Here is a 23,591-nt window from a genome sequence, read left to right as displayed (position 1 = left end):
GCAGCTGGGAGGAAGCCCCCAGTGGTGAAAGTATCCAGTGACCATTGGTGATCAGAATCTACATAGGAACCATTGACAGAAAGCCACATCTTCTTACTTAATTCTGTCAGGGTAAGGGCAGTTGTTACAACAGACTGTACTACACTCTGATATCTTTCAGCTCCAGACTGAATTACAGTAGCAGTTAAACAGCTGGACTCAGTAAGGCATTTTAGGTCCAGCTGCTGTAGAATCTGATCAACCTGTCCACATGTCGTCTTGGAGATGAGGGGAGTGGGGAAACTGCTGGATTTTGTCCCCCTACTCTTCCAACTGCAAGACAAGAGCTGGATAAACGTGAGGGTACAAACAGGTTGATGGTGCCCCTTCTATAAACACAGGTGCTTTTTTTTGACAGGTATGTATTGTTGGCCATTCTTTATCACCATTGTGGCTTTGGTGTAAAAAATGTGGTATATAAACCTAAATCCTGTTTGTTTAACGGTTAGTTTAACTGAGTATGAAAGAGGTAAGCCGTCTACTAATTCTTAGCTTGATGTGCTGGTTCCTGGGAGACTTAGAGAAAAAGTTCTGACCCATCTTCAGCAGGAGCTACCAAGCACATAGCTGAATTGGTGCTAAACCACAAGTGAAGAAAGTGCTCCTGCAGTTTTACCACTGTGTCTTCAGACTCAGCTAACTGACTTCCAGGGTATGGAACTAAAAATCTGTCTGCACAAGAACTTACACCATTGCCATTACTACCATATTTGTGCCATTGTGGACAGCTGCTGTAATATGTGTACTGTCTTTTTTTAAGTGTCAACTCACTGGCTTTTTTTCTCCAATCTATTCCTAGACTGGAGAATGAGGATAGAGAGAAGAAATTCCTCCTGTGGAGTTTCCCAGTTTTCCTTTGAGGGGAAGGGGGCAGGGGTGGTTAAGTATGGGGGAGTAGAGCGTACCTGCACAAAAGCATTGGTGTTGCCTTTTTAAAGCAGCTGCTCCCCAGGTCTTGGGCCTCTGCAGTGGCTCCTGGTGGTTCACTATCAGTGAAGCTCCTGCAGGAGCTGTAGTTTCAAGGGCTTCTCCCTACTGCCTGAAGCTCTCCGTGTTAGGGTTCCATACGATGGAAGGAGAAAGTAAGGGGTGGGGGGGTTGTTGGTTTTTTTTTTTTTAAATGTTTGCAATTTCGGCCTCAGCCTACCTGCCTAGAGATGTACAGGGAGTCTGGAGATGTAATGCAAGAGTTGCACTTGAACCTTGTGGGGCTCCTTTTGTGGGTATCAACACATTTCAGAGATTATCTTAACTCCACCCCATCCACCAGATTCTTGTTTTGTCCTTGAATTCTGAGATTGAAGGAAACACTAGAGCCCTATATTTCAAAGTTAAAATTATGCTTAGACTCTTAATGTGCCAGTCTGCAGCCCTTAGTCCGCCAGAACTCCCATGAAAGTCAGTCAGTTGTGCTGACTAGAGGTCTGCTCAGGCCAAATTTTTAGGCCGAACCCAAACTCAAGCCCAAGAGGGTTGAGTCATTTTATGACCTGATCTTCTCCCCCCTCCCCCGAACCGGAGTCATTGCCACCTCCTACCCATGCACCAGCTCTCCTCCTCCTGCTGCCTGTGGGATCAGTGTGGTGATGGCTGCATGCACTGGCAGCTACATTCCCTGCTCCTGCCGCCCGCCACCTCTTGTTGTGCCATGTGCACTGTGGAACGAGAGGCGCTGTGCCTCCGGGTCAGTTGGCGCAGGAGAGGGGCACATAGCTGCTGCAGTGCTGACCCTGCAGGTGGGAGGAGGAGAGCCAACCCAAGCCTGAGAGGATCAGTTTGTTTTCTTACCCGACCTGACCCAATTTGTATTCAGGTTCTGTTGGTCAGGTAGCAGGGCTCTGGTTCTGACTTAGAGCTGGGATCAAGACCTAGATTGGCTGTGAATGGCCAAGATGGCCTTTGTAGATGGGAGTTTTCCAATGCAGAAAAGCTATTTCTGTTCTGTTGCTGGCTGGGTAATGGTCACCTCTGATATGGCTTCAGTGACAGAAGTCATTTGTTCCTTCTTGGCACCTACCTGCAAATACAGTTATTAGCTAAAGGCTAGAAAGCAGTTTTTTAAAAGCTCTTTTTTATATTCACCAGGAATTGAACTCTAAATATTTAATAAATTAAGACTCTTCCCCATACTGCTTAGATTCTGTCACACCAATAATTCCTTTAAGCTGTCTTGTGTCTACTACTCTCAAAGGTTTCTAGGACAGTTTATGTTACTTTCCATTCTCTTAATTACCAAGTCAAACTTCAGAACAATCTGTGTGTGTTTTCATTAGTCTCCTTCAGCCTTTCTAAGAATATGTGCACAGAGGCTTGGCAAAATGCACAGGCATGCAATGCCCCTCACCCGACTCAGCACGGCGTGTGCTGCGCATGCAGATCACTGGCTAAATTTTTTTGAACCCCTGTATCAACAGTTAAGTGATTCTTTAGCTCTACAAAATCTTGCTGCTCAAGCTGTGAGATTTAAAGACAAAATGCTTCCTGCTAATTATTAACAGTTACTCTGTAAGAACAGATTCATTATAGGGGCACTGAACTCTGGCACGCTGCCCTTTTCAGCACCTGAACAATGCGAAGGGGGGGGGGGGAATAGCAAGAGAAACTGGAGTGCTGGCACCAATTAGTCCTGAGATTACTAAAAGAGGATTGCAATTTCAAGGCCAAAAAAGAGTAGGGAGTGGGTAAAAGGATTTGAAATGAGATTATAGGACCTAAAAGCGACTTTCTTTTGTTAGGGAAATAATTCAACAGTTTTGCTCAAGCCTGTGAGACAATCCAGTTTAGGGACTGAAGCGGGAGATCGATGTCCTGTTGCTTTTGAGATCCTTAAAAGAAAAAAAAAAAAAAACCCCCCCCCCCCCCAACCTAAGTTGATCCCCGGTTGCATTTGTAATGCTTCCTACACAAAGTGCTTCCAACAAACAGAAACGTGGAGGAACACTCTGCCCATCAAAGGGTGTGCTGTTTTTAAAGGAAGCTTTACTTAGATTTCTTAAGAGAAGCCAAGATTGTACTTCATGAAGGAAAATGTATTAAACTTTCTCACTTCCTTGGGAAGAACTGTCTTAATGGTGGTTACTAGATCTATGTCTACACCGTAGGTGCCGACTCTGTGGGTGCTCCAGAAAAAAATAGTTGGTGTTCAGCACCCACTGGCAGCCCCGCAGATCAGCTCGTCCCCCGCACCTCCAGCGCCTGCCGCGATCAGCTCTTTAGCGGTGTGCAGGAGGTGCTGTGGGGGCAGGGGACGAGCTGGGGCTGGAAGAGGTGGGGCAGGGGGTGGGCAGGAAGGTGTCAATAGGGTTTTAATGCAAACAGTGAGAACTTGTACAGGTCAAGAAACATTAAGCTCTTGTTCTTGTGCAATATGTGGGAGAAGCCAACTTCGTTTAATAAAAAATTATCTGTAATGAGCCCCCTGCTGAGGTGTTAAAGGTGCTACACAATGACTATAAACATTCTAAAGCACAATGAATAATAAAAAACAAAAGGATTCAACACAGGAGGGGGAAGTGTGTGGGTGGGGGGGGACAAGAGACTGTAACAAATATAGGCAGTCTGGGGTAATAAAAAAAATCCCTTAGTAATGAGGTGGAGATGGGGCAGGGGGATGTTTGAAAGGCGGAAAGGATGAACTGAGGTGGTATTTCAAGGGCAGTTCTTTCCATCTGCCAAGACCTGTTGTGGCTAGGGAATAATTTCCATACTATAAAACTTGGGCACAGCTAAGGCACAATTTCTACTGACTTGTATTACAGTGGTGGGATCTCAAAAAGTGTCCGACTGCATGTACTGGTTGGAGTGAGGCATGGAGAAGGTCCTTAATACAGCCAGGTGGCTGCCTGAATTGTTCAGAGTTCCCAATGCTAATACTCACTACCTTCTCATTCAACACTTGAAAGAATGCACTGATTTTGGAAACTCAAGTAGTGTCCCAAATATGGTACTGTGAAAAAGAAAGAGAGCCTACCTCTTAACTCTCATTTTATTTTACTTTAAACAGCATATGGCAAAGGGCAGTTTGTTTCCAATTTTTTCCAATACATATGAAGTGATGAGAAGAAAATAATTCTGCTTAATTGGTTGTAGTAAATCAGTGGTCCCCAAACTTTTTATATTGTGCCCCCCCCCCTTGCCCGTAATATAATCTGTCCACTCTCCCACCCCCTGGGAGCGGGAGCCGCAGCTAGTGCCTCGGCTGGAGGTGGGGTTGGGGCTGGAGTGGAGCTGCAGACAGAGTGAGGCGCTTCCTCCCCATCCTCCCCATGGGTGCTGGCCCAGGCCCCGCTGCGCCCCCTGAACATTCCTCCATGCCCCCTAAGGGTGTGCACCCCACAGTTTGGGGACCACTGTAGTAAATGAACAGGAGTACTTGTGGCACGTTAGTCTCTAAGGTGCCACAAGTACTCCTGTTCTTTTTGCGGATACAGACTAACGCGGCTGCTACTCTGAAACCTGTAGTAAATGAATACACAATAAATTGCCTCTTTAATGGTAAAAAGTTGAAATTCCATTAATTTTATGACTGATTAGTATTGTTTCAGTAAGATAGCTGATGTTTGAAATGCAAAGTTTCTTGCTATCTGTGATCTGATGTTATGTGGGGTCGAGGCACAAGTTCTGATGTATGTGTGGGTTTGGGTTTTTTTCACACTATTGAGCAAATAGTTAATCATTCTCTGTAATCTAAATCATTGACTTTAAAGAATAGATTTCTCCAGGGCTTTATTACGGAGAGTACATTTCTTTCCATTTGCTACTGATCGGTCCTTTATAGTGATGGAAACACTGCAGAAGACAAACAGATTATATGCTGCCAAAGAAAATAATCATACACAACCAAAGCCGTCCATTCTAGAGGCCAACCACCAAGTAGATGGTAGGATATCGTACACAGAGAGACAACCAGGCCGGGCTTAAGGGAGGAGCAAGCCATAAACAGGGATGTATGGTGATGCTGTACCCTGTGTCAGCAAAGATGCTCTGGGATGAAAAGAAGAAAAAAGTACTACTCAGAAGTTTTTACCATTACAAGTTGTTGGATACAAGTTGTGTGAAATGAGTTTCAGAGAGGGATTAGTCAATAACTAGTGGAAGATATGCACATCAGAAGTAAAAACAACAAGGAGTCTGGTGGCACCTTAAAGACTAACAGATTTATTTGGGCATAAGCTTTTGTGGGTAAAAACTTCACTTCTTCGGATGCATAGTACAACTCTATGCATCCGAAGAAGTGAGGTTTTTACCCACGAAAGCTCATGCCCAAATAAATCTGTTAGTCTTTAAGGTGCCACCAGACTCCTTGTTGTTTTTGTAGATACAGACTAACACGGCTATCCCCTGATACTTAACATCAGAAGTAACCACCATTGGCAACAACAAAGATCACTTCAGTCAACAAAATGGGCTCCACCTCTGAGATGGAGCACAGCATCTGTGAAAGTGGGCGTTCCCTTCAACACTCCCATCTCCAGTGCCGCCAAAGTAACAGATGCTTCCCTTCTGGTTTGAGGTGCTCACCTGAACAAAACACCTGGACCCCACGGGAGGCCAGACTACACATTAATACACTAGAACTGAGAGCAGTCCACCTGGCTTGCAGAGTCTTTCTCTCACGTATACATTTACTTCATATCCAAGTGATGTCAGACAACATCACCAATGTCTTTTACATAAACAAACAGGGCTGAGCAAGATCTCTTCCCCTTTGCTGGGAAGCAGTCAGACTTTGGAACTGGTGCATCAGAAACCACATCATTCTCCAAGCCGCATACCTCAGTGGGATCTCTTTGCCTCCCAAATAAACAGAACTCTTTCCCTTGTACTGCTCCAGAGGAGCTCTGGGCCGTGGCTCAGAGGGTGATGTTGTCCTGTTGTCATGGACGGATGATCTCAGGTATGCCTTTCCTTCTATTCCTTTGCTACCACAGCTCCTGAGAGAGATCCATCACAACAGGGTCATCATTCTCCTACCACCCAACTGGCCCAGCCTGTTTTGTTTCCCAGAACTCATGAAAATGTCAGCCCATCTCTGATCAGGATCTGTCCCTTCCTGGACTTCCTAACTCATCAGGGAGGCAGAATCAGACACCCCGATCTAGACTTGCTCCATCTCAAGCCTGGTGTGTGGATGGGCATCGGAAATAGAATGCTCATGTTTGGCACCTGTTCAGACTATCCTTCGCCAAAGTAGGAAAGATTCAACTAGGACTAGCTCCCTAGCTAAATGGAGATGTTTCTCTTCCAGGGTGCAGCATAATCAACTTTTTCCAGTCACTGCTGATATCCCACTTTTAGTTGGTATCACTTGATGACCATTCAATCCTTTGGACCTAAACCAATAATTTTATAGAGCCATACATTATTTGTATTCCTGTAGTGTCTAAAGGCCCCAACTATGATTGGAGTGGCCTTGTGCAAGGTTCTGTAAAAACACATAGCATGAGGCAGTTCCTGTCCTGAAAAATCAGTCCCAAGCATAGGTGCTGACTCTGTGGGTGCTCCAGGGCTGGAGCACCCACAGGGAAAAATTGGTGGGTGCTTAGCACCCACCGGCAGCTCCCCAGCTCGCCTCCGCCTCCCCTCTGCCTCCTCCCCTGGGCACACCGCATGGCCGCTTTTTCCCCCTGGCTCCCAGCGCTTGCGCCCCGAAACAGATGATTTGCATGGCAAGCGCTGGGAGGGAGGAGGGAGAAGGGGGAACATGCCGCGCTCGGGGAAGAGGCGGTGCCGGGGCGGGGATTTGGGGAAGGGGTCCAATAGGGGCAGGGAGGGGGCGGAGTTGGGGCAGGGACTTTGGGGAAGGGGTTGGAATGGGGGCGGGGAAAGGGTGGAGTCGGGGTGGGGCCGGTCCCAAGGTGTTTCAAATATGGTGCAATCAATGAGGCATCAACATTAGCATAGACTCCTGCAAAATTTGCCCTTAATCTCTCTGTGCCTTAGTTCTGCATCTGTAAAACTGTATCTTGTAGGGGAGGTTGAAAAGATAAATTAATGATGTTTGAGACTCAGGTAGTATGTTGAAGAGCACTGTAGAAAAGCCCCTGAGGCAATAATTCCATATTCAGTGCAGGATTCAGATGGTGTTCAGTGAATGAAGCCTGGTGCTGCTTCACTGAATAGCGAGGAGAAAAAGAAGTATTTATTGAACATGTCCTTCATTCTTTGAGCACTGTCCATCCTGTGCACTGAATGGTATTAAATAGTATTTGATCATGTAATTAAAGACCCTTTTGTAATGCATACGCACAAGAGGGCAGAGTTACAGTTACACATGGCAACCTTAAATTGGAATTTTTTAACTTCTAAGTGCTTGATTTTGCAACTTTAAATTTCTTTCTAATATAGTTTTCTTGCATGTAATTTAAACAACTTGGTATTTGGCCCAGTAACTTCAGATCCTGAATAAGGGAGGTCCACTGAATGCAGATTTGTATAGCCTGTAGACACGTTAAGTTTCCAAGTGCAAAGGTACTGTGCACATGGACCAAGAATGGAAACAGTGAGCTCCATGCCATGTATAATGTGAGCTGCATTATTATTTGGTGCTGCATTAGTAATTAAATTGGTGAGGTGTCAGCCACACCACATCAAAAGAATTGGGAGAATTTCCGTGGATGGAATGGAGCGTTCTCTGTGCTCCTGTAGCCTTTTTTATAAAAGGTTTGTTTACTGGGAACGTATGTGCTGTTATCCTCACTCCCGTTAAAGTACAGCTACTTTAATCTTGTATCTTCCACGCTAACAGAAACTTTTTTGCTCTTGTTCAGGGTTAACATGCTACGTCTATAAGATCTGACATATGGTTACACTCTAGGTCTTGTATCAGATCCACTGTAGTTAAAAGTAATGTTTCTTTAGATGATACTGTGAGGCTTAATGCTGACAATTTTTCTAGCTTTGTTTGAAGGAAAATAGACCAGTCACCCTTATAATATAAATTACTGGTCACCATGGTGATGCACAATATCATTGTAACATGATGCAAAATATGTGTCTTTGAAATAGAAACAGAAGCTTTTCTACCAATGAGCTGCATGAAAGGCCTGTAGAAAATGGACTTTGGCTGTTTCAAAGTTTATCCAAACTTGATTTTGGCACAGTAGCCTGTTTCACCAGGGGTCATATTTTGTTATGCTTAAATGATAGATATGCTATTGTTGTGGTTTAGTTGCTTAGGTATTAACATGCAGAGCTACAGCTTTCAAGAGGTGTGTCTGTTTCTAGTTTTAATGGTCAGAGCAGGAGTATTGTGATACTGAGTTGAAAATGGAAGGCGTACCAAGCAATGTTGATTGTTGGGAAAGCTGCTTTTCTTGTACCTAACATCGTAAGATAAGGCTGCTTTAATTCAATTTACTGGGAATTGTGTTTTTAAAGAAGATATGAACAGCGACACTTCCTTATTACTGCATGGCATGTGAAATTCATTCCACCTGCTGGAAGCCTGAGCATATCCCATTCCTAAAGGGATGGAATGTAGGGAAATCAAATTCACCCCACCCTCACTAACCTAGGCCACTGCACTGCAGCTGCTATTCTAGCTTATGGTGTGCAACCCCTCCATATTGGTACTAAGGCCCATAGGGTATGTCTACACTGCAGTTAAACCCGCGTCAGCTGACTCAAGCTAAGGAGCTGTTTAGCTGAGGTGTAGACATTCGGGCTCAGTCCAAGCTCTGGGACCCTCCCACCTCACAGTCTGTGCCTCTATTAAACAGCCCCTTAGCATCCCAAGTCAGCTGGCATGAGCCAGCCAGGGGGTTTTATTGCAGTGTAGACATACCCGTAATGTCCATAAATGGGGCTCTTTAGCTTGTCTCTTGTTTCATCCTCTAAGTGACCGTCTCTGCCTATACAGGCTGGCACAGAGACCAGTTATTTGGTGCACAGAAACCCCTGAACAGCTTCTCAATCACAGCAACACTGCTCTCCCCTGCTTTGTGCAATCCTTATGTAGGATTTAAGTTGTACAGAGGACCTTGACTGTGTTAAGTAAGGAACTGAGAGACATATAAGTAGCACAACAATAAATTACATAACTCTTGTATCCACCAATGTGTTGTCTTCCTCCAAAATAATGAAAGGGGTGAGGGAGAACAGTGCATACTACAAATGAAGTAAACTTTAACTAAACACACTTAAAAAAAATACTTAGCCCTCACATAGTGCTTTATTTTCACAATACTATCCAACAAATAATTATCCTTCCCTGCAGTGCTGCAGGGTAGGTCAGTATTGTACCTGTTTTACAAGTGGGGGAAATTGAGGCACGGAGGTGAAGGGACTTGACCAAAATGTACATATTCAATTAGTGGTAAAACTGGGATTAGAATTTGAGGCTGGTAGCCAGAAACTCCTGCAGTCAATGAACATGACTCCTCTTGGAGACAAATCTTTTTAATTATAAAACGTGGCACATTTGGCTCACAATGAGTTTCTAAATATATGTGGTGTTTTTTTCTATTGTGATATTCAGCCTAGAAAAACAAAGATCTCAAAAGAAATGTTATAGTATTTAAAGTAGAAAGTAGTGACTAGTTTGACAGATCTAGTCCAAAATGCAAACATCTAGATAGGGGTGTCAGTTTTTAAAAATAAAAAAGCTGTAGCTTTTAAAAAAGAACAAAACAAGAATAAGAGGTCAATTGCCTTATCTTTTACAGGCTTTACCTTTGTAACTGGTGTTGATAAAGCTATTTTCAGCCATTAGCAAGGGCCATAATTTTGCTGAAGGCCACAGAGCGAGTATCCCGAGGAAAAGGGAGCTCCATACACCTTTCCAGTGGTAAGATTCCTTGGGCTATCTCAGGAGACTCTTTGATGGGTTCCAAAGGAAACTTGGCCTAATTTTCCTGGACTAGAAGAATGGTGACCTGTGCTCTGAAGTTTTGAAGATGGTGATGGGGAGAAGAAAAGGTGGTGTAAGAAAACATTAAATGGGAGCCCCCAGAATGCTCCTCGGGAAGATGCACAATTCAGTCTTTGGGGAGTGCAACAACCTGATCAGCTCACTACATTTTTCCTTCAAAAAGCAAAATATATTTTGTTTTCAATACATTTTGTCTGTTTTTGAAGATCTTTAGAGCCTGCTTTCTCCTCTTGTGTTTAACTTTATTCAAGATCTAGGCTTAAACCCTGTGGCAGTCATGTCATCTTATACAAAACTTATTTAGAATGCACAAGAAATCAGCATTTATTATTTTTCCTTCAAAAGTGTGTTATACACCTTCAGAGAAACAAGTCAAGTCCCAGTCCTAAGATTTACAGTCTACATCCCACAACAAGTGATAAATGATTCTTAAAATAATGCCTTGGCACTTGCAGGAAAATCGGAGACCAGTGAGTAAAGATTTTGTGTAGTTAAAAAAATCTCTGAAGTAATCAGTTTTCATTAAAATCAGGGAAATATCTTAAGAATATGTACTTTAAAAATATTTTTCCTGTATTTTCATTAGCCTTCGTTTTAGTGGGTTGAGGAGTGGGGATTCCTGATGTGGGAGGAAGCTTGCTTGAATGTTGCTAGGTAATAGCTAATTGTGATATTAACCGCCAGAAAGTTGTTGGCAGGAACTGTAAATTCTTGTCTTGTTAACAGAACGTGTGTCTGAGTCGAGTACAGCAGTATATAAAAGCTGCTGTATTGCTCAAAAAGTATAATGTGGGTGATAAATTCTTTAATATAACCACAGTGTATATAACTGGATTTATAGCAGGTTAACCCCTTTCTGTACTACAGCCTAGTTAGTTCTCGTCCAGTAATGGCAGTAAAGTTGAATGTAGCAAAATGAATGCAGAACAGTAATAGAAGGAAGGATCTGTGTTCCCTGTGCTGTGATGAATGGAGAGGAATAAAGAAGAGTTAAGGAGCTCCATCCCCTCCCTGAAAGGAGAGAGTGGTAACTCCATTTTCACTCAGCTGGGTCATAGCTCTGTGGCTGGGGTGGGGCAGGATTTAGTGGGCTAAAAGAATTCTGAGCAAGATATTGGCCACTTTTGGTAGGAGCTGGTGGTACTTGCTAAAATGAATACTTCTCCTTGAGCATTTACTACCTGCTCTGTGTTTGGATCCCCTGCCCTGCCCCAACAGGGGATTTTGTATGGGTGGAGGAGCAGAGTTCCTGCCAGGAAGGGGAGCCAGGGAGCACTGTTGGGGAAGGCACCTCCACAGGAGGTGTCCCTACCCACCCCACTCCCAAAGGGACGCATTAGTAGAAAACTCTCAGCAACGTTTCTGAACCTGCAGTTCCCTACATGCTTTCTTTGTAGATTTAATGATATTGCCTAAAGTGTGGCTTTCACAAGATTTCGTAGGGGAGCTGTAAGGTGATTAAATCACCTGGTATACAGAAGCACACTTAAACAGTCTAAATACCCAAAAATATAGTAAATATCCATAAATTTTCAACTCACATGCAACAAGATCACTTTGCATCATTTCATGGGGCATTTTAAGAATAATAAAAACTGTAATAATGGGCAAATAGCTAAGGTGGATAAAATCAAGTGCCCTTTCCACTACAGGAGGTGGTTTTGGTGATGTGCTGAATGTTTAAGTTGCTTTTTGAATAAAACTGTACTTATCTGAAAATAATAACTGAAGCTTAATTCTTAATATACAGAAGACGTGTGTGCAACGCATGGTTTGGATAAATGAAGTTGTTGTGCATAAGGGAGCTCATTTCTCTAAATGTTAGATCGGAGAGTCAGTTGAGTTGCAAGAGCTTGATTTGACACACAACTGTTTCTGAACAATTCTAACAGAATTAGTTCAAACCCAAATTACACTTGTTCCTTGATCTCTTTACTCCTCCCCTCTATCTTTGGTTAAACAGCACTCATTTTATCAGAACAGGCCTATTTATGTTCAGATGGTAGGAAGCACCTCCCATTGGGGTAGGAACTGCAAAGAGAACTGAAAATTTTCAAGTATTTTACTGTAAACTGTCATTTCCCCATCGTCCCCATGTTGCCCAAACCTCACACTGGATATTCGGTCTGTGTTCTAGTTTTGGGGCCAGAACCAGACCGGTCTGTCATTAGTTTGGTACTAGGCTCATTTGCCGGAGCCACCACAATGATTCTCTAGGCTTCAATTCTTCTTTAGACTTTTTTTTTTTAATAAAGGAAATTTAAATATCCTTCCAGCAGTGAGTAAAAATGAAACTGTTCAATCTTCCACACTGATTTGTTTGTGGGACAATGTAACTCTTCCTGCAGAGGTGCTGGAACAATTTGTATAGTGTGGGGGGCCGAGAGCCATTGAACCGAACTGTAAACCCTGTATATGATGGAAACCACTTTAAGCCAGGGGGTGCAGCAGCACCCCCTGCACCCCTAGTTCCAGCACCTATGTCTTCCTGTGGTGAGTTACCCCAGGCACCTGAAGAGAGTTAGAAAGCAAGAGTTGACCAAACCTTCTGCACTCTTCCAGCTCGTTGTTGAGGGCAAAAAACGCCTGTCTTGCATTCAACGAAAACCAGCAAGTCAGGAAGGCCACCTCCTAATTCCCACTTCACCACCACCTATAACAAAGTGTGACTGTTGACTTCCCTTTGGGATCTGTTCAGCCTTGCAGACAGCCAGTGCAATGGGAAAGCTCCACTTGGGTGCCTGTTCAAATGAATAGGCGAGGGCAAATTAAAAGGTGGCAGAGGAACTACCAATAGCACTGAGGCCATCAGCAATAGAGTAAGTGCCTGTATGCAGGAGATATATTAGAGAAAAGCATCCACAGAGACGGCTGAAATTTTTGGCTTTTCTCAACCCAACTGCACTAGCCATTTCTCCAAAGCAGCAGGAGAATGTGAAACAAGCCAGTATCAGCCTCCTCCTTTTTCTGAATAACCAGTCTCCCCTTCCCTGCACAAGTGCAACTTGCAGACAATCTCCACAGCTTTGAATTTCCATAGTATATAAAATCTATAACTCTGAGACCAAGGAAGGCAAACTGGGGAAAATGCTGGGTATGCCACGTCCTTACCAAATCTTGATACTGGCTTGGCAATTACCCTCCATCCTAAATCTCGCCAGAAAAAAAAATGTGGTAGCTATTAATCTCCATTTTCACTTGTATACCAATAATACCTGAGCCTTCCTTTAGAGCTGATTGTAATTGTGAGGATCATTATCCATTGCTGGCTTTAGATCAGGTCTGATGGTGTTACATTCTGAGGTGCAGTCCAGACCAGTGAGGGATTGTGTCACTGCTTGTCCTGCAATCTTGGGTGCCTCACAGTGCTTTGCTGCTGTAGCTCCCAAATAGGGCCGCTCACAAACAACCTAACAGCATGTAGGTCACACCCTGAGTGTCTGTGTATAGTTGCAGCTTGTCAGCAACACACCAGCCACACTCTGGCTTCCACCAGCCGTGATTACTACCAGCAAGGTGACCTCAACATACTCCCAATCCTGAATTTTCCCAAGAAACATGTGTTCTGCACTGTCCCACCCTTTCCTGGACAGTTCAGATATTAAAGGTCCATTGCCCCTGTAAAGGGTCAATATTCAACAGTTTCTTACTTTAAATGGAGTTCCCAAACAGCTCATTTTAAACTCACCATTGGATTAGTTTAGATTAAAAATAAAACAAGTTTACTTAATTACAAAGATAGAGGTTTTAAATGAGTACAAACATAAGGTATTATTTCTCTTGTAACAATTTCTGACTTTAAAGATAAAATGCTTTCTTGTAGCTAAAACTAAACAATTGTGGTCATATTGTTCCTGTCCCATGTTCTTTACATTCGGTGCGTGTTGGCTTTCAGCTGATGCTGTTGAAATTTAGAGCCTTTACCAGTGTAGGCTGTATTTAAGTCTCCTTTCGGAGCTTCATTTTGACTAGTATCTGCTCTGTCACTACCCACCTTTTAGGGACCCTGACACTTGCTGTGGCTAGCCATGGGGTATAGAACTCCTTTCCCCTTGACATTTTGTCTCTGTTAATAACTCCCTACTTCAAAAGGATTTTAAATGATATTCTGTGTGTTTTTTGGGTTTTTTTCTTCCCCTCCCCCAATTTCCTCAAGATATATTTTTAGAATATAATCATCATTGTTGGCCTCATATTTATTTACCTTCCCCCTCTCCATTCACATCATACCTTAACTCTTGTGATTGGACCCATACAACTGGTTTTGTTTGAATTTGAGAAATCTGTATAATCAGGCCTTTCTGAAAAGGAGGCCGGCTGGAGTTTTGGCATAAATGTAAAATACTGCAACTTTGAAAGAGCAGCTGTGTCTTACTCTTTTGTTTGGCTATAAGAAATGCAGACTCCTTGCTCTAATGTAAATTCCAGCAGACAAAGGAGTTTTATTTCCTTGTTTTAAGTCTCTTGCAGCCTATACACTTTTTAAGATCTTGTAAATCTGTGATATACATTTTGATAGAAATAATTCAGCTACAGGGTCACACTTTTCATTGCTTCTGTGAGCCAACCTCATTTCACACACCAGGAGCTCCTGGTTGGTTGCCTGATGGGCTGGCCAGCCTGCCTTGTTTCCAACAAAAACATTTGTTAAAATTGACACATTCCTGCAGAATGTTTTAGATGTGTATGAATCAACTTTTTCTGACTCAACCTCCCCAGCAACAATATCCTATCAGAAAATTTCCAAGCAGGTTTGCCCCAAACCCTGTGTGTCCCAGAAGCTCCCTAGTGAGATTGTGACATGAGAGGTAAATCAGCCAATCATCTGATTCAGTGGAAATTGGGCTTTTTCAATTGTCACCACGATCAGTAGGGTTCTTCCCATTGATACCCCTGGATCTTCAAAAGTTATTGTACAGACCAAAAAATGCCATTGACTTGACTTCACTCAGCCATTTATTGTTGATAGCTTACTGCATGGATGATGATTTTCTTAACCATGCAGTGTTCTATTGATAGGAACTTACATATATACCATAGTTAGAATGACTGACTGGATTCAGAGGGATTCATCCTGAACTTAAATGCATGGGCCTGCATCCCCATATAGTTGTTGTAAAATCTTCTACTATTAGCATGCATTTTGCATTAACTGCCCTATGGTTGAAAGTAGGATTGAATCTTCAATTTATCTTGCACAAAATGCAGGTAATAGAATGATTGTCCTGCAACAGGAGGACTGTTTGTGCTTCTATATATTTCCTCAGATGTAATCTGTTCTTATCCATGCTCTCTCCAGTGTGGTGTTGACGTGCTTCAGATGACAAACCTTGATTACATTTTAAAATCTTCTTGTGTCATTAAAGCCAAAAACAACCAGTCAAAACTACATTTGTATCTTCTAATGGGATAGTTACTTTGATTAGACCTTTTAGTTCTAGTTTAATACTGACTACATATAGCACATCTGCATTAGGCCAGAAGTTCTTAGAACCTCAGAGTTGTTTCCCAGCTACAACGTTTGTTGTCCTATCCAAACTCTTACTTTAGTGAGCTCCGCAAGTATTGTGTATTTCAACTTCACAGTTTGTATTTCTGACTAATGTTAATTTATATTCTGTTGTATTTAGAGCACAGCATTAAAACAATTTTGTGATACTGAAGAAAAACCTGATACTGAATGCTGTAGAACTGTATGGTTTGCAGAGTGTTCTAAATAAGACAAACTTAAAGCATATCCTTTCACAGATCCATTAAACTGTAAACTTTTAAAATAATAAGTCAGTGAAGGGTTTTTTATGGCTTTAAATCATAGCAACTTTAAAATAGCTGTTACTTGCTTTCTGGATCAGTTTCTAGTTTTTGAACACTAGGTCCCATTTGAAGTGGACCTCACACTAAATGGTAGCATGGGATTCTTTTACTTAAAAGTTCAGTATTTCTAGTAGCCAGAGGAGGATTTATTCAAGGAGAATCTAAACAACTGGATCTCACTCCTGTTGAACACGTGAAAAAAAAAAAATCTTAAGAATAAGTGGTATAAAAGTAGCATTATTATTACTAGGATATGCTGGTCACAAATGACTTTTTTATATACTCTATGGCATTTATATTACTATTTTGTGTTCACTGTTGCAGAAAACAGAAGGATATATAGTCTCTGCCTGAAGTAGTTTACAAATTATATAGACAACCAAATGCAGCCCAAAAATACTCTGGACGACCCAAAGGGTGTTTTTATCATAGGTAGCGTGGGTAGGGTGAGCTTTTCCAAATGTTGACTTCATCGTAAACAGGGAGGAAGCAAACACTGAATACTTTAAAACTGAGAGACTGTTTAACTCTCGTTTCTCAAATTGAACTAAATTTTAACAGTTAATACCACCTGAGACTTTGTGTGTAAGAGTTTGGGAACTGGAAGCTAATTTATCCATCAATTACCAGTTTTAGTTAAACGTGAGCTCTGTTCTGCAAACACTGAGGCTTATTATTGAAAATCTTGATCTGTCTCACTCTCTGTGTAAAGCTGCTTACACATTTGAATTTCCAAATTTCTTCCCTGGAGATCTGCACTCAATTTTCTCAATCTCAGTGGGCTCAGGTTGGCTCAGATTGGTTTTTCATCTGAGTCTCTGGGTTTTTTCAGTTTCAGGAAAATACAAGGTAAATCCATCATTGCTTTCTGTTTCCTACATCGTAGACATTATGTCTAGTCAAAAATATAAGTTAATATCTCTTCTGCTCCCCCTTCCTATTCCCAAGTTACTCTAATAGCTTGATTGTGAGAAAATGTCATTAAAACTTCACTTCAGGATTCCACTGAATTTTACATGGGAACCTTTTATATAAGGCTGGGAATGTCACGTTTAGCCCACTGTCCGGGACAAGTTTGTGCAGCGTATTTTCCTCATCATTTTGCAACTTTGCCATGTGCCAACCCCAAAGATGATTCTGGACTCAGTGAGGTCCTATAAACTTAGGGCCCAGTCCTACAAGGAGCTGTCATTTATCTCCATGTGAATTCATAGTGTCCAACACCTTGAAGCATCGATGCCCTGATTTGTAAGGTAAGGTGTACAGCAAGGATGTTGGTAGTCATTCACCTGTAGGTAGGTAGGTGCATATGCATGCATGATCAATCTGTGTTTGGACATGTGCATGCATATACATACACTATTTTCACACTGGTAACAATTATTCTGTAATACTATTTTGGTTAATTCTCTCCTGCGCTATAAAAGGCTTTTATTCCCAGGTTATTGACTTGAGTTCTTTTACAGACCATATATTAATATTTTATTTAAATGAGTCACTCAGTGAAACATGTATATGTTAGCACAAAAGTCTCTGCAGAACAATTTTGTTGAAAAGTAGTGTGTTTTTTATTCATGACATTTTACCAGAACCTTGCTAATGGTGCAAATGTAACAAAAGGCATCTGTTTTCCATTTCACTGAATTTTGTGTGGTAGTAGTCAAACAAAAAGAGAGAAAAAAGTAATGAACAGAAACGGTGTGTTGCTTTCTTTAGACCGTGCATCCAAAGATGGAGGAGATGGGGGTGGATTGTTAACTGATATAGCAGAAGTTGCTATATCTTAAACTTCCTGAAAAGTATGTTTGTTTTTTTAATTTGTGTTTGGATTTGCATCTAGGGAACTTCTTTGTATCCTAGTAACTTATGCTTCCAGGGTGCTTGTTTCAAGGTGACTTTACAGTGTAGTAAATATATGTCTGGGTTTTTGGGGGGGGGGGTAAGGGGTTATTTAGTTGTTGTTGTTTTAAAAGCTTCGATGCACTTTTTTGCAGCCCATATCATGACTTTATAATAAAGATTCTTTAACACATCTGTTTTTTTTTCTTCTTCCATCTAGAATGTTACCACATATCTCTTTGTTTTAAAGATTTTCCCCCTAGAGTTTGTGCTTTAAAATGCTCTCCATGCCTAAGCCCTATCAACATACCTGAGATTTCTAGTTTATAATAAAAGCTTATATTGTATTTAGTGCCTTTCATTCGGAAGGTTCCCCAAGTACCTACAACTATTTAAGCATCACTGCATACAGGTGCCTTTTGAGGGCACCAACTTGCACAAATCACATTGCACAGCTACGGAGAAAGGGGACTATTTGGCAAATAGAGTAACCCCTACTATTACTAAAGTGCAGTGGCTTTTTAGTGTTCACACAGGATCTGTTTGTTTTTTTTAAAGACCTCCACACACTAAGCTGCATAATACTCTTATTTTTCTATCTCAGAAAGCTGAAAGTCTAAGTCAACCTGCATGCAGATCTGTTATTTCCTTAAACTCTTTGGCTGGAACTCTTGTCATAGGTCCTGTTCGTTTCTCATGAAGTACCCTGTGTGCTGAAGCTGCTGTTAGTTATGTAGGTAGTGTTCTGTGAGGAATAATTAGATACAGTTTGACAGATTGTTTAGAGATCACAATGTATTAGGATGCTTGTTTTCTTGACCTGTTTAAGGCTGTAACAAACTGAATTTTGGTGGAGGGGAAAAAAAATCTCAAATGTTGGTCTCTGAGTAGGGCAGCTATGGAAGCACCACAAGTTCTGAGTCAGCACTTCACACAATTTCTTTTTAAATCCTCCCGCAAAACACAAATGTGTGTGAAATATTCTGTATGGACTGGAACTTACTCAAACTAGATCAGGGGTCGGCAATGTTCAGCACGCGGCTCCCCAGGGTAAGCACCCTGGCGGGCCGGGCCAGTTTTATTTACCTGCTGACGCGGCAGGTTCGGCCGATCGCGGCCCCCACTGGCCGCGGTTCGCCGTCCCGGGCCAATGGGGGCGGCGAGAAGCGGCGCGGGCGAGCGATGTGCTGGCCACGGCTTCTCACCGCCCCCATTGGCCCGGGACAGCGAACCGCGGCCAGTGGGGGCCGCGATCGGCCGAACCTGCCGCGTCAGCAGGTAAATAAAACTGGCCCGGCCCGCCAGGGTGCTTACCCTAGCTAGCCGCGTGCCGAACGTTGCCGACCCCTGAACTAGAGGATAACGACACCCACTGTAGCAGCTTGTTGTATGAATTACACCTGTCTCCAAGTCGTCCTCATCTCAGCTACATCAACCTCCTCATCTCTTGACTTAACAAATGCAATCTTGCCCTGCTTATTTGCAGTCAGTACACTGCTGCAAACATCATTTCCCTATCTCATTGCTTTGACCATGTTCACCCCTCTTTGTGCATCCCTTCACTGCCTCCCCTTTCTCTATCTCATCAAACACAACTACTTGTCTTCACTTTCGAGGCCCTTCACTGCTTACATCTGCCTGATCTGTCATCTGTTGTAGGCTGTCAAGATGTTGACTCCTGCCTCCACTCTGAAAATGATGCCAGCCTTCATTGCCAACTTGTTTAATTTTCAGTCCGGCACCTTTGTGCTTTCTCCTTTGCTGGCCCTCGCACTTGCGAGGAGCTCCCCATAAATATTTGCCAAGCAAATTCATTATCTACCTTCATTATCCATAATCCCTCCATAAAATTGTCTACCAAAAACTTAACTGTTAGGCCACTGCTATCTCAGTATCACTGCCCATTGTCTCACTGTTTCCTAGTGCTTCCCAATCTGTTGGAATCCACTGTTGTCTCCTGCCTTATGCTTATATTGTAAACTCCTCAGGGAAGGCCCCCTTTTTTGTTCTATGTTTGTACAGTACCTTGCACAGCGGAGTCCCAGTCCATAACTGGAGCCCTATACGCTACCTCAATCCACATAATAAATAATAACTAATAAAATAAGTCTCTTTTAAAATCATGGCTCTTGTCCAGCCTCCTAAACTTACTGTCCGTATCAATTGAAGTTATATTCTTATTAATGTGATCATTAATGATGATACGAGATGTCACTTGATGCATGGCATTCTTCATGGAAGTAATATTCCTATGAAAATACAGAAACAGTACAGTAGTTAGCTAAGCCTTTTTTATACTACTGCTTTTAAACTGGGAAAGTGGGTTGTTCGGATTAAATGCTTGGCTGTAAAGTATATTGTTTTCCAGTAGTAGATGCCTTTTAAAAAACCCAATGGATATTTGTTGCATTGTGAATGCAGTAAAAAAAAAAAAAAAAAAAAAATTGACTCCCCCCACCTATGCTGCCTTTCTTTCTCTAAATTAGCGTGTGAGTGAATGTGAGGCTGGAGGGCTAGGCTGAGGAATGTTTTCTTGTGAATTAAATGTGAATCTTAAATCAACTTATCAAATAATGAGAATGTTGGATCCTGTTTTAAAGTAAAAACATGACAAAGTTGATACCACATTAAAAGGAGAGGTCGTCATTAAAATAGTAACTTGTAAATGAGTAAATGTAAATAAGATTTTCTTTACACTTATTTCTTGTTACCTTTAGCACATCAGGTCCACCCATTTGGCCAGGAAGCACCTTTTTCAAGAGAAATGGAGCCCTTCTACAAGGTAGGTCATAGATATATATGCATCTCCTGAGTAATTATTCTTATTAACGTATTTTCACTGTGATCATAATTTTCATAATATTCTTTTTGGGGAAGAAGTTCAAAGTGACTTTGTGGTTTTATTTGCATTGTACCTGATTCCTTTTATTTCAGCTCTCTTTAAATCCTGGTTTCATGAAAATAGCAAATTATTACTCAAAAGTGATATTGACTGTGAAAATTGCTGCTTTCTCCTTCCTCAGATTGATTTGCTTATTGTAAATTATAACAATTTTTTCTTGAGTGAAATTGAGAGTACACAGCAGAAAATGTCCGAGGAACAATTTAAACTGTGTTGATGAAGCAAAATTCTTCCCTGAAAGAGGGAGAGACTTTCTTTTAGTTCCTAGCATGCATTCTGTAATTGTGCTGATGCCAAGATGTCTCTTCGGGTGGCCATGTGTCAACACCACAGTGGGGAAAATAATTAGATGATTTGTATCAAAGAAAACCTCCCAAGTTAAAATGTGTTTATTCTTCTTTATATTTGTATAGGACTTTGGAATTATTTTTGTTTTTATTTCAGTGTGACATACAATAAACTACGTAAACCTACATAGTTTGTGGAGTTTAATAGGTGTTAGGGAAAGGTTTTCGGAGAGTTCTATTAGATTTTTATTCTTCAGAAAGTTTTTGTGGATGTGTACGTATAACTTCTCTCATAATTAGTGTTTCTTGGGAACATTAAAAGAAAACTCTATCCCCAAATTATGTCAATTTGTTTACTTGTGGAAATAACTTGCAGACTTTTCATAAGACTCTTCTGTTCTGGAACAAACAAGTTATAACTTTTGTATTGAGATCAGCCTGTGAAATGTATCAATTTTGGGATCTTATTCCTCAGTGCTTGAAAGTTTTATGCAGGTAGCTTCCATTATAAATGAAGGTACTCCTACCCTGTAAAATGTCCCAGAGATCAAGAGGGGATTTAACATTGAGGTCAATGGCTCACATGAGGCCATACCCATAATTATATATACAAACATAGTCACAAAATAGAAAGGAGTGGAATGTGGCGGCTCTCCTCCCCACAGGGTAATAAACTACTGCAGTTCAACGGAGAATATTTTTGAGCTAGTTTTCTGCATATTTCTAAAGCCTTGCATCTTCATTTTTTGTCTAGTGTCTTTGTTATAGTGTGTTCTGATGTATTTCATTAGAAGCTTCAGGCTGTTCATTACTTCTAGGAGACAGTACAGCTTACAGAAATTGGATCCTTTAATTTTTTGTAAGGACAATATGGATTTGATGTCCTCACAGTCACAAAACCATATTGGAAGGAATGTGGGGGGGAGTCTAATATGTTACGTTTCTGCTTCACTCGTTCAGGGCTGTCTGTGGTTGAGTAAGCTGTTTAGATGTATCCCTAATACCATTTTTTCTATAGTTACCTTAGAAAATTAGAGATATTGTCAAGTTTGGATGGCACAAATGTTGACCTCCCTTTTCTTATATTACAAGATGTTTATGAAGTCAATATACCTATTTTGTATTCCCGACACCTCAGCAGATATTCCAGCCCTTTCTCATTACAAAAACAGGCAACTGCCTATTGAGTAACTGATTGACTAGCAAAGCTTTCAGCTGGGCTGGTATTCAGCATAGCCACATCAAATGGAACAAGTTAGCCAATATTCTGTCCCAAACCCATACACCACTACAGGATGGGGGGAGGGGAGACAGGGTAGGGAGGGGACAAAGTATCTGTCTGAGACGTTTCCCTTAGTACTTTATGCTCCAATTTGAAATATTGTAGACTAGAGTCAAAAATTCCTTCAAATCTCTGGCTTTATTTTTAAAAATGGGTGCTTATATCTGTATATCTCAGCAAGTAGCCAGAAAACATTGCTGCTGCTGCTACAGGTGATCGTTCAAGTCTAATCTTGATGTAAATGGGGTAGGTGGGTGGAGGGGGATTTCAGATGAAGAAAAGAGAGGCTACAGTGAAGCCCTGCACCCAGATAGCATTTAAAACCCCTTACTCTGCCAATCCCTATCCATTTTCTTGGAAACAGGAGAACCAGACATTCACATGTGAAATTAACTCAACTGCTAGTTTCTGCCTATGCTTCTGTTTCCAAGGAAGCAAACTTTTGATTGGGAAAAGTAAGATAACAGGAAGGGTTTTTAAAATACCTTTTGTGATAAGCATCTAGTTAAATACAGAATGTTCATTCGGTATTACAGAGGGTAGTCTGAAATGACTGCCCCAAAGTTTAGTAAACAAAACTTGTTAGACACTGGGTACGCTCCAGTTCATTTGCATTATTAAAGGAAAGTGTCCTTGGTTTTGGGGGGCTAAAGAGAAGATAACTCCACTGTGTTACCAACTCTTCTTAGCTGAGAGAGATTGACTTCTCTCCCTGTTTCCATCTGTGTTTTATTTCAGTTATTTGGCAAAGCAATTTTAACCGTTATAAAGTCTCCCAAGGGAAAATGGTGACTGAGAAACCTGTTATCTGCAGACATCAAAATAGGGAAAGAAGAAGAAATAACAGAAGTTAAATGGAGTGTGGTTGTCCTATAATCATTATGTCTTTGATGTAAAAAGAACAGAGGATTAATCCTGTTCTGGCTTTCTTCCCTGCCCCTTGTCCAAGAGCCTTATTTCATTTCCCAAAATTGATATGAGGTGTCCCTTCTCTATTTAACTTCCCTGGGAATAAGATGGCTGCATCAGTTGCTTCTTTGGGGAGCTCTGTATTATCTGATTCCTGACTTTGTTCTACAACCTGGGGCCAAAGAAAATGAAAGAATGAACTTTTTTATTTTCCCTGTTGTCAAGGCCCTGCCCCAGCCACTCCTTAAAAATCTGCCTTTCCCCCCCACTGTATTGGAGTACTATGGTCATAGCTAAGGCTAAGATTTAGTCATGGGTATCTTTAGTAAATGTCATGGACTGGTCACGGGCAATAAACAAAAATTCACGGCCTGTGACCTGTCCATAACTTTTACTAAAAATGCCCATGACTAAATCTGAGTTGCACTGGGGCGCTGCTGCACTGGGGGTGTCCTGAGGCCAGCCCCATTTGCTGCTGCTCTGGGGGTCCCCGGGGTCAGCTGCCCAGGGCCTCTGAGCAGCGGCGGTGCAGGTGCCCCCCGGGCTGCCCAAGCAGCTGGCTGGGGGGCGGCTCCAGCAGCGTCTGGTGTGGCTGGCCCCAGGACAAGTTGCTCAGGCAGCCATGGGGTCAGCTACACTGGTCACTGC

General features: G+C 41.9%; 1 protein-coding gene across 5 annotated transcripts in view; it reads left to right on the top strand.

Moving 5' to 3' along the window:
- FOXN3 (forkhead box N3) overlaps positions 1 to 23,591 on the top strand; it is a 311,867-nt gene that overhangs the window by 190,486 nt on the left and 97,790 nt on the right. For all 5 annotated transcript variants that reach the window (XM_024198710.3, XM_024198711.2, XM_024198713.2 and 2 more), the window contains exon 4: positions 20,281 to 20,345. In XM_024198710.3, the coding sequence (XP_024054478.1) occupies positions 20,281 to 20,345 (65 nt within the window). The remainder of the gene's footprint in view (positions 1 to 20,280; positions 20,346 to 23,591) is intronic.

This window comes from Terrapene carolina, unplaced genomic scaffold (assembly GCF_002925995.2).
Source record: "Terrapene carolina triunguis isolate 2854851 unplaced genomic scaffold, T_m_triunguis-2.0 Scaffold96, whole genome shotgun sequence".
NCBI classification, from domain to species: Eukaryota; Metazoa; Chordata; order Testudines; family Emydidae; genus Terrapene; species Terrapene triunguis.
The sequence above is the reverse complement of the archived record's forward strand: the minus strand, read 5'-3'. Positions and strand labels throughout refer to the sequence as shown.